The sequence below is a fragment of the Tinamus guttatus genome, unplaced genomic scaffold (assembly GCF_059628265.1).
Source record: "Tinamus guttatus ecotype Peru unplaced genomic scaffold, ASM5962826v1 Tinamus_guttatus_pri_ptg000716l, whole genome shotgun sequence".
Lineage (NCBI taxonomy): Eukaryota > Metazoa > Chordata > Aves > Tinamiformes > Tinamidae > Tinamus > Tinamus guttatus.
Genome location: NW_028289250.1, coordinates 695,295 through 707,686, shown reverse-complemented (window position 1 = coordinate 707,686; position 12,392 = coordinate 695,295). Strand labels below are relative to the sequence as shown.

The following is a 12,392-nucleotide window of genomic DNA, read 5'->3' as shown; positions in this document are numbered from 1 at the left end:
TACTGATTTCACTTTTGCCATAATTTGATAGAATGATAGTGTGATTCCAGGTAATGGCTTGTGGTCTGCATGCAGATAGGTAAAAAGTAGTTCAGGAATTTGCGTGATGTGAAGATTGAAATAAATAAATAAATAAATAATGCATATAATTAGAGAGATAATAATTATCACTGGTCACAATCGAAATACATAATGAGCAGATTCAATTACATCTGGTTGGGTGTCATGCAAAATTTATCTGACTAAAAGTGCTCCTTTATTGGCCTTGTAGAATTAAATGTTTTTGAGCATTATTAAGCCATTTGTTATCAATGGTGACACGTGGGTTTCTTTAGTTCATTTTTACCCCTCCACCCCTTATACAAGTCGTTCTCTCAGGTTAATTCTGATGGTAGCTGGAGTATAGCACAACTACTGTCTCTGCATTTAAGAAAAAACATACTGATGTGTTGTTATGCTACTTACTCTTAATACTGTTAATACTTTAAAATTTACACCCATCATGATCAAGGACAAAATGAATGCAGATCCTCAAAGCTGCAATTCAGCAAAACACTCAAGCACGTACTTAACTTTAAACATACATACCGTGCTGGGTGTACTCATCAGAAGTACACAGATGCTTAAACGTTCTGCTGGATGTAGTAACACTTAAATTAAATGAAATGAATGAAGTGTTTTGCTGACCAAAATCCTCAAGGATAAATGATACTCCCACTACGCCTGAAGCATGCTCTGCTCTTGCATACATGACAGGTATCACGAGAGCCCTCACGCTGACAGCTATATGAGCCTGTGAGCATAAACACCAGCCATATGACTCATGGTGACAATAGAAAGTCAGGCTGTGTGCAGAATAAGAAACAGCTCTGATTATGATAAGTAGGTTTAGAGTGAGGTCAAAAGCATTTTGATTTCAGCCATTATCTTCTTGTTGACATGTGCTTCCTTAGCCTCTCCCCTTTCTATGTTGATCACTATCACTCAGAGCTCTGCCTCTAAAATTACCGCTTTGAGAAAAGGGCCATGTCTTTTACTCTTTTCAGGAAAGTGATGTTAAAGCTGAACTTTACTGCGTCTTTCAGTATAGTGAGTGAAATACCATGAAAAAGCTCACAGCAGGCCCCTGCAATAGCTCCCCTCATCTCATCCTTTGTAGTTCATGACAGTACAGGTTATAAGGTCTGTTCCTTACACAGGAAACTTTTTGTGCCCACCGTTACACTGTTAAGTCTAATGGGCTGCTTCTCCCCAGAGTGTTAGGTTGCTACGAAGAACTTGCTGAATTCAGGGACTGCTCTTTTCCCTTTGTGGATTTACCTTTTAGCTTATCTTGGTTGAAGATTAACTACCTTAACTGTCAAGGTTTTACTTTGTTTTTAGAAAGTGTAATTAAAGTTTGCAATCCTTTTCTGAGCCTATTATAGCTTGGCTTACAAAAAAAAGGCTGAACAACTATTTTGTTGTTACTTATTGTGACCAAATAAATTACATTTTCTTATAAATGTGGATTTACTTTTTTATGTTACTTTTTCATGTAGGTATTGCATCTTTGTATGGTTGAGACTGTTTTCTTTCTGACTTGATTTCTTTTTCTCACATGTGAAATGTTTTGAATCAGATATAGAACAGTCTGTATCATACCAGAGGAACTGAAAATTAAAATGTTTTTTCATGCTGAGGTTGAGGTAGCTTTTCTGTTGTATCTTCTTACCTCAGTCCTGGAGCAAATCCTGTGGATTCAGAATTTTCCAGTCATATACCATTCTACTAAGCAGGGCTAACAAATAATAATTCTGTCTATTTGAGACAGTGTGTAGTCTGCTGTCACTGATTAACAAGTTTACAGTTTGGCTGCTTATTTTGATTGGATTCCAGTTATGTGGCATTAGAGAGCAGATGTTCCTGGTGTAATCTGATAGTCATTTTTACTCTATTTTCTAATTTATAGTCAAGGATAGATGATTTGATGAGACGAAGGCCTTTTGTCAAGCCTCCTCCCTACTCTACCTCAAGCTGATCCCTCGACCTGAAAGAAAGAACAAACAGTTCTGCAGTAAATTTGTTTCGTTATGTGCTGTACCTTAGTTGTGTTTAGATGAATACAGGGAACCAGTAAGATCATCTGGGACACTAGTTTTCATCCTTGCTCAGCTTCGTCTATGGATGCAAAATAATTGTGCTGTACGGTGCTGTACTAAACACTCAATGAGAAATAAGATTAAGTATTCTAGGCTTTCTTGAAAATTCTGTAATTGGAGATTGTTTATAGCTGTATCCTTACTTTTCTGTCCTCACTTTTCTCTTCCTCTGGTTTTACAGGGCACAATGACTACATGTGTCCAGCTACTAACCAATGCACCATTGACAAAAACAGAAGAAAGAGTTGTCAGGCTTGCCGACTAAGAAAATGCTATGAAGTGGGAATGATGAAAGGTGGTACGTACACAGCAATGCAAACAAACCCCCAGCATGGTGTCTGTCTTGCTGTCTTTTAGAATTTCTTTGGGCAGCTGATATGGTTCCTAAAGAAGGAAGCAACTTGGTTTATTGAGTTGAAGTATGTTAAATCAAAAAGCAATTAAATAAAGAAACATCACAAATCCTATGATAATATACTTGGCCAAATTTCCATCAACATTAATAGGAACCATGTCTTCGACGGAGATAGGATTTTTCTGGTAATATTTTTAATATATATTTTTAACTCCACTCTAGCTGGTAGACTCCCAATCACGGTAAATGAAAATTAACCCAAGATTTTGTATCATTTTGCAGTTCAATGTGAAATGTGCTGATAGTCGGTCTATGTTCGTTAAAATAAACCTGCAAATACATAATATTTGTTCTGTGAGTCCTGGAGGGGACTCCAAAATTGCATACCAATGTGTGTGTTAATTTCATCCTGTAGTGCTAAAAGCATCACTCTTATTTTAAACAAACTGAGGTAAATGTACAAACAGTCTCTTAGAAGACACTCCTGTAATAATAATGTCAGCAAACGATCATCCCTGAATGATAGGGCTGACCATGGCATACCCTTTAGAAAGGTGGAAGAGTTCCTTTGTAATATGGTTTGGGGTTGATCATGATAACTGTCTTTCTCGTCTATGTTACAGTACCTTATAATTATCAAAAGCATCCAGAAATTTGCTACTTTTAATCCTTTTTAATAAAACATGTCCTTACAAATTAATAGTATTTAAAAAGAAAATCGTAAATTTCATGTGAATAATATTTTCTCTAAAATGGAAGACAACATTGTAATAGATTAATAAAAATATCAGATTGGTTTTATTAATTAATTAAGAGTATTCACTAGTTTTATCTAAATGTATGTCTGTAGGAAATCCTAGCAGAATTGTTAAGTGTTCAAAATAGAAAGGACTGGAACCTTTTATGTGTGAAAGGAGCTAATCATTATATTACAGGTTGGTTCGCCCTTTCTCAAGCACATCTTACATTTACTTATTCCATGAAAAAAATCTGTTCTGGGGCAAGAGAAAAGACTGCCTCATCATGTTTATTCATCTCTCAACTGCTAATCAAATGTAGTCCAGTCTGGCCCAACAAAATAGGCCAAGTATGAGAATCTTGAGGGGCAGAGGGGAAAGATGAAGGGGAAGTGCCACTGCTAATCATCAGGTTTTTCCACATACTGAAGGTGCTTTTTTTTTCCCATCTTGAGGATGAAGCAAGAGATGAAATATTGTTAAACTCAGTTCTGGGATGCAAGGAGTGCAATTATATCCAAATTTTCTCTCCTAATATAGAGGTTCTGAAATCTATATTTCATGCAGTGAATCACACTAGTCATTGCAACAACCAACAGTTTAAAAATATTGAATGTGGTGTTTTTTAACTACGCTGACAAGGTGCATACAGCAAAAGCATCTTCATAAATCCCCCCTGCTCTTATAGGACCAATAAAAATGCAGTAAAGTACATCACTGGTTCATAGATGAGACTTCATTTTACAAAGTCTGGGAAGAGTGTTTTGACATCCCTTAGTTGCAGGTTGTAAATCTGGCATGCCTGCAGATAAAGTATTAAAGTAATGGAAAGGTAACTTAAGATGTTCAAGAATTCAAGGTTCCCCTGGACTAGTTCCCAATCCAAGTAGCTTTGGAGACAGAAATCCTTTTGTTCAGTAAGCACTTACTAATTGTCACATTTCTCTTGTGTGAAGATAAAGGTTAAGTGAACATTCTTTGTATGCAATCTGTACTGGAACTTTTAAATGTTTTTATTTGTTTTGGTTTTCACTTAGAAGATCTCTCAAGCATTTCTGCTGTAATAGATCTCCTATAACACTTCAACGCTCTTGAAGTATACATAGTATTGTGATTAACTGGAAGATCCATATTCTTCTCTTGTTTTCTGGAAATAATCTCATTTTGTTGATATAAAAAAACCCCTGTTGATTAAAGGATTTAATTCTTTCATATATTTGAAAAGAAAAATTCACCTGTCTTGTATCTCATTCCTATCTATCTAAAATTTATTTGCTTATGATGATATGGCTTTTAGAAACAATGTTTCTTTTCTCTAAACATATTATCAAATGTACTTTTTCAATGAATTAGCTCAACATTTCTTTATAAGTTGTCAAAGGTGGTAAATTGTGACTTCTGTATGTATCATATAACTTCTGAGCACTAGCTGATGTTATTTGTTAAGTTTAGTAACAACAGGAAAGAGAGACAGATAAAATCTTGATTAATTGTTCCGGTTTATTTTGACATAATTTGTAAGTTATGTTTTCTGAGATTTTTCTTATAGCGAGTCAGTTAACTGAAGGCAACATAAAAGAACATAGATGTAATTTTAATAGTGCAGGCACAATTGAAAAAAGCTTTGGGAGCCCGTTCAGAAAAGTTGTAGGCCTCAAGTGTTCTCCTGAGCTATACTCTGAGAGATTCTATTTTCGAATCTGTGGAAATTTTATCCTTTTTTTTTATCCAGCTTTTCTTTGATCTTTTAAAAAGAATTATTCTTGTCTGTTTGCAAGTGTTTTCCTCTGTGTCTGGTTTTATGTTGTTTTTAGAGAGTATTGAACAGCTAGATTCTCTGCTGATTTAGTCAACATCCGAGGCAGAATTTATAGCTGGCATATTTTGTCCAGATGCTTCACTCTATCTTTCTGAATAAACTCAGACCTTTAAAATATTATGCCATTTATTACTTAATCTGAGCACCCAAATGTTTGTGTGGATATAAACCAATCATAAGGAATAATGTCCTTGTCACATGCCTCATTTTTCTGGTGGGGTAACAAGGAAGAACACTTTTTTTTTTTTTTTTTTTAATTATCCACTGATATCTTCTTGAAGATTGTTTCTGTTCTTGTTTAGCGAAGGATATTCTAACTTACTATTTTACACTATGTTGGATTCTACATGACATTTTCAGAGTCCAAATGGACTTTTACAGCAATTACAATCCTGAAGCTTCAACAATATGTATAGGCCAGGAGATCTCTGTTCCAATATGGATTTTGTTTTTAATTTCCTCATTGTTTTAATTACTTCTTAGTGACTTGGCTCCAAAGAGCCTCCATTCTCTGAAATCCAAAGCACCTTATGTTTATTATTACTTACATATTTCAAAAGTATGATAAAGTGATATGGTTTTCTATTTATTAGCATGCTACCTTCTTCTTCTCCAATCATGTATGACAAAGCAGAGTTAACATCAAGTGCCAGTGTGTGGAAGGGAATCAGTAGCTATGGCAAAAATTCAGAGTAACATTAAGTGCTAGTTTCTTATTTGAAACAAAAGAAATTTACCTGGTGATCCATTTTTGGCACAAAGAAATCTACATAATTCTATCAACTGTCAAATTCTGAAAGGCTCAAATCATATGAAAGTCATATCAGGGATCAACGATTTTAACAGCCATATACCAGATCAAGATGGTGACCATGTATACAATCAAGGGTATTTTTTACCTTTGAATAGTCTGAAATTTCCTGTCAGAGGTAGACAATTTGAAGTGGGAAGTGTCATTTCACTCAGTGGTGAAATTACTGCATAGTTCATGCCTAAATCCTCCCGTGCTACCCTCAAAGAAGTCCCTGGGGACTCTTCATGTATTCCTGCAGTATAGCACAAGGGAGTGAAAGGTGATGTTTGCTCTAACTACACACTGTAATCACATGCCAGGTGCCTGTGCAAACACTCATTAACAATCAGAGAATGGAATAAAAGCCATTCCTTTTTTTAAGCTTTTCTCTTAAATACTGTTGAACTGGCTGCCCATCTGCAGCCACAGGGGAATTCAGTCTTGTTCAGTGTGACAATGTTTCTAAATAAGACAAATTTTTACAGGGAAAAGAAAAAACACTTGGTAAATTTTGTGAACTTACCAGTCTGGAGTGGTCCTTACTGTTTTTTGTCTTTAAATGGATACAGCAGTGCTTTCTTGCTGCATACTCTATTTGCTAATGCTAAATTACCAAATAAAAATGGCTAGACGATTATTAAAATCATTCTCAGAAGCAGAGGTAAATTTATGTCTGATGCAACAACTGGAAGGGCTCCAGACTTTCTCGTTTTTCATGCTATTATCTTTTAATGAAATGCTTTATTAAAAATAGAAATTAGTGAATGAATGAAGATGGCTTTAAAATGTAAAACTATTCTGGTGTGTCCAAGGAGAACCTTTAAGGTAATTATTAGACATACTGTTCTGTACACAGGGAAATAACCGCATAGGCACAATCTGATACACATATGAGGAAATGTACATTTTAAAGTTGTAATTGATGGGCTGAAAGCATGTACTAGAATAGCATTGAAGCAAAGATGTGTCAGTTTAGTCAGTTTCTTCTTGGAAAAGAACATGAAATTGAAATTTTGATGATTTTTTTCTCTTTTGTACAAATGCCAGCTATCATTGAATTGTCTTGAAATATAATCCTCCACATCTCTGTCCCAAAATAAAGAAAGCGAGAGCATTGTTGAGTTCTCTGGACAACCTGTCTTATGTTTACTTCTACACTATAGTAGTTTTGTAAGTTCTTTTTTTTTTTTTTCTAATACTGCACAATTTTTGATGGTTTACCCTTGAGCATTTGTTTGAGATTGTATCAGCTAAGTACGTCTCCATATTTATTAACATTTATTTATTTGTCCATTTACATACTTTAAAAATTCTTAATTAGGAGTTTAATTTTAGTTGTGTTATTACTTGGTAATAGATAGAGCAATGTTTGAATTGTTAATAACTTTTAAATGAAGTTTAGGATCCTTGTAGTGTCACCAGCTCCGCCTCCCAGTTCTTATAAAAGTCCATTCCTATGGACTTACTCATTTTGAGCTCACCTATGCAAATTCAAAATAGGTAGTGTCTTCTCCCTCCTGAGCTTTAGATATGCCTAAAGTTTTTGAGCATTGTATTCTTCACTTGGTTTGGTATTTATAGTTTGACTCTAGCATCAGTTCTCATATATTAGGTCATCTAGCTTTAATGCTCAAGTTAATTCATCCAATTCATATGATTCTGAGGTTCAGATCAAAATACAACTCTCAAAATTTCTCACAGTCTCTGAACCCGGGGAGATGAAGAGTCTCTTTTGCTGGAGATATTCAAAACCCACATGGATGCACAGCTCCTGTGCAATGTGCTCTAGGTGACCTTGCTTGTTCAGGGTGGGTAAACTAAATGTGATGATCTCCAAAGGTCCATTCCAACCAATAATCACTGATTATTGCATTTCTAAAATAGAATTCCATAGCAAGGATATAACTGAACATTAAGCACTTCAGAAGAGCTATTTTAACTGCTGGGCCCTTGGCCTTTTCCTTGCTGAAGTTGAGAAGCCGTGGTTATAACCCTGTCTGAGCTACAAAACTCTAAGGCAGAAGCAGCATGACAAGGTTTGGTGACACAGGCTAGGCACTAAACCAGTATTGCAAATATTGTAAAATTCTAATAGTTTTGGTATTATCTGTATACATCACATGCATGTAGAGGTATTATAGTATTCAGGCTTTAACACATTGCCCTTCATTGCCTGAAGAGATGTCTTGACTCCTTCCCAGGTCTCTCTGGCCTGCCTAAAACTGGGGTAATAGCCATCTTGTTATAAGAAATTTGGTTTTATAGGTCATGCAAATGAAGTATACAATACACTGTTACACTGTTACCTTCCTTATGTTTTTTTTTTTTTTTTTTTAATTCAAAATTAGTTGTTCTGCATGGTTAGGTAGTTTAAATCCATAAACACTAGTATAATAATGGTTTCTTTCTGAAGGGCTTGAAGCTGTACCTTGGCCTCCCTTTTTTTCATTATGATTTCTAACCAAAAGAATTTACCTGCTGAATAAATGGAATTGTCCACAATATCTTTAGCACTAATTTTGGAATTCTCTTTCTGCCTGAGATTAAGTCCGATTGACTTGACAATGGAGAACAAATCTACTCAACTGAAAGGTGACAGTAAGTTCTAAATGTGCATCAGGGTTACTGATTCAACAACAATTAGAGGAAAATCTTGAAGGATATAACACCAATAATCTTCTAGGTAGCATACGTAAAATAAATTAAAAGAGAAAAGATGTATTTTTAGAAATATCTAAATATCATCTAATTAAGAACAGTTTAGAAGAAAGCCCTTTTTTTTTTTTTTTTTTTTACAATCTAGAAATTTGCTGTCTCTTTATGCACAAACATTTCTGGCAAGGTTGGAGACTGAACTCCTCTAGCGAGTGGAGGCAGAGAGGGAGGACTCAGAGCTCAGAGCCAAAATGGTATAGAACACAACAAAAAGGAGAGAAAACAGGATGTGGTGGTGAGGAAGAGAGAAAGAGGGAGAGAAAAAAAAAAAGACTGTATGCCAGGAGCAGTATAAAGACATTAAGGAAGTGGTAGTGTAATAAAAATTTGTATAAGCTTACGAAAATACTTTCAGTTTTGACATTTCTGCAGGAAACTTATGCTAACCATCACAGACCTAGCCTGCAGAATGGAAAAAAAAAAGCATGAAAACCTTTTACTGAATGAAGATCAAATATTCTTTATACTTTAAACAGGGTCCATTTTGAATGGAAATGTTTGTATACTAATCTGTTCTTCTGGAAAAAGTAAAGAAGTCACTAACATATGCATAAATTTACCTGTATTTTGCAGTTCTTGCAAAATAGTTTTGCAATGTCACAGGGCAAACAAAAATGTAATCTTTATCAAGGTTTAGAGAGGAAATATTTCTCAAGAAATGGGAGTTGAGAGCATGATCTCCTTGAAAACCTACCTTAAAAATTTATTAGAAAGAACATGTGATGCAAATGCCAAAGAAAATCAGGATCTTTTATTTTACTATGCAGAATATGGCTACGTTGAATTTCACTGAAGATTTAAATGAAACAGAAAAGGAGTTCTACAGGGAAATAAATACCCTGCAGTCAGTTAGTGCATGTATATGAGTCAAAGGCAGGAGAAAGCTGTACATGGGAGGGTGAACAAACAGTAGTTTTCTTCTGAGAGTTATGCATTTAGTCAGTTAGAGTTACAGAAGGATGAAGATAAATTTATAATTCATTTTGTCTCTTATTGTACCAGTGTGTCTAATTATTGCTGAATGAGAGAAAATGTACTAGTCAGAGGCAGCCTTTGAATTACATATATTGTATGGTGGATCATGTAACAAGAATATGAGAACTATACTTATCTAGTTTAGAATTATACTAAACTAATAGTTTAGAACTATACTTAAGCATTGTGTGCCTCCCTAAGACATTACTGAACAGATCCAAACCTCTCTCTTTCTCTGCAAAACACTGATGAAATGACTTACATATTATTATATGATTATAAAAATTTCACATATGTACACACTTTATTGGTTTAAAAATATTTATTTTCTTATATCTTACATTCTATTATAAAAAAAGAAACAATTAATATAACAGTTCAACAGAAACTGCAATAATTTGATAGTTAATTCCTATATTTACCTGGCCATAATGTATTATTTTTTATTTTTATTAAAAGAGGTCTTCTGCCATTTGTTGCTTTACCTCAAAAGAAGGAAAAGACAGTCCGTTCTGTCAGTATGTTTTGAGTTCATCAATGGTGAAAGCATTGCCTTTGTCAAAAGCAATTGCTTGGTGAGACTTAAAATAACTTCAGCTTTATGCAGATAGTTTTTGTTTTGTTTTGTTTTGTTTTGTTTTTGTTTTAATTTCCATTAAGATTAGTTCATCTCTGTTTCATCAAAACTTTAATACTCCTACCTTCCTGGTGTGTATTGGCTGCTGTGCCAAGTACTCTGTTGGTCATAGGCAGCTGAATTTTCTTCTACTTTTCCAATTTCTGAAAAATGGTCATTATTATGTTAATTATTTTTTCCAGTTCAACCTGATGTTTGCCTGATTTGATATTCAATATTTCTTACTGCTTCCCGTAAAATGTTTTTAATAGTTCATTGCATGAACTTTGTTAGATATCTTTAAAACATCAGATTCATTTGCTGAATCTTCAAATACCAGCCATCACCAGCCAGTACAAGTTGATAACACTGTGTTGTTTTACCCTCTGTAAAAAACTTCTGTATATACTGCAATAACCAAAAGGATCTAAAAGTTTTTTTCCTTGTAAAACACTTTGTTCATTGAGTTGCAATATTTTTAATAATACATTCAATTAAGTAATTAAGTATTGGGAAATGCTTTATAGGCACTGATAAAAGAGTTTTGTTTTTTTTTTTTTAAATGTACTTTGTGTTTGAATCACAGCAATATTATGAAACCAAGTTGTTAAGAGGGCTGGCATTGGAAGAATATTTTTATGGTGGAATACCACACAAGAGATGAAAGGGAAATTTTAGATCACTAAGTCTAATTCTCTATTTTCAAGATGAGATAGGGTCCTCAGAAAAAAACTGAAAACTGTTTGCAGGGAGGAATAGTAAATCATTCAGTTTCTAACAGTGAACTAACTTCAATGAATTCCTGTATTCCCAGTTTTACCATCATTAGTAAAATTTCTGATCTTGTTTGATCTCAGATAGTTTTAATTCATGGCAAGTTTACTATTGTCTCTTCAGAGGGCTGTAACTGAAGGTGCCAGTAGGAATGTATGCATAATACAACACAGTGGAAGTATGTTAAGAAAGCCCAAGAAGTGAGAGGAAGAAAACTATCTATCTGATCTGTTGCACTATCATCTGATGTCTCAGTGGTCACTCATGGCAAACAGGCTCAGACTGCGGTGGGGCAAAGCGAAGATGAAGTTGGAGGTGCCAGCTGTGGGAAAAGAAGTGGGAAATGTCTTTTTCTCTTTGATACTGGGAAAGGGTAGTCATGTTTAACGAGCAGGAACAGAAGACATGTGGTTATAGGAGATAGCATGGGAAAGGTATGTAGTTTCAAAAGTTCCTTCATATGTATTCTATCTATGACGGCAAGTGTTTGTGTTTTCAGCTGTTACCTTAAGAACATAAGGATGTCCATGCTGTTTCAAGGACCCGCCTAGCCTACTGTGCTGTCTCCAACAGTATCTACAAGTAGAAGACTAAGAAGAGTAAAAAGAGGGAGATCATGTATAATGTACATGTTTATTATAATACATTACAATTATACATTATAACGTACATCATGTATAATGTATAACATATGTCCTTCTAATACTCTGCTAATCTCCAGGTATTTTTAACTTGGGGTTATCTTTCAATATATTTTTCATATATTTTATATGTTTGTTAATTCTCGGTAGATCTCTCTTCCAATTGACTACGCTGACCAGATTGAGAATCACCTGCTTTTGATTATTCTGAACCTAGCTCCCTTTAGCTTCAACTGATGTCCTCTGTCTCTTTAAGGAGGTTAACAGAGAAGCCCTACCCAACCTCTCTGTGCTACTCATAATTTTGCAGATCTTTGTTATTTTGACTTTTCTGGCCTGAGCAGTCCTAGTGAATTCAAGTGTTGCAGGTATAGACATCATTGGTAGCTTTGATCATCCTTGCGCTACTTTTTTTCAGCTCTACTATATTCTTTCTGGGATGATAAGACAAGAATTGTACACAGCATTAAAGGTGGGTGAACCAGGGATTCATAAAGCAGCATAAAGGCGTCTTCTATTCTGTTCTCTATCTCTTTGTAAATCCTAACATTTGCTTTGCTTTTGTGACCACTAGCAAGCATTGTGGTAATTGTATTTTCAATAAGGCTTCACAAGATTTCACTCTTAAGTGGTAAGAAGCCAGCAAAACCAGTTCAGGGACTATCTATCAAAGATTAGTTTTACTCACGCATTTCACTGTATATTCATTTGCATTAAATTTTATGGTGTTGTCATTCAGTTTTTTAAGGTTCATCAGCAGGTCTTCATAGCCTATCCTCATGCTTTCTGACCTGCTATCTGTGTCTTAAAAGCCAATGTTCTCACT

At 34.8% G+C, this 12,392-nt stretch overlaps 1 protein-coding gene across 1 annotated transcript in view; it reads left to right on the top strand.

Annotated features, from left to right (window-relative positions):
- ESR1 (estrogen receptor 1) overlaps positions 1-12,392 on the top strand; it is a 110,115-nt gene that overhangs the window by 40,634 nt on the left and 57,089 nt on the right. Inside the window, exon 3 of the mRNA XM_010215716.2 lies at positions 2,323-2,439. Within this exon, the coding sequence (XP_010214018.2) occupies positions 2,323-2,439 (117 nt within the window). The remainder of the gene's footprint in view (positions 1-2,322; positions 2,440-12,392) is intronic.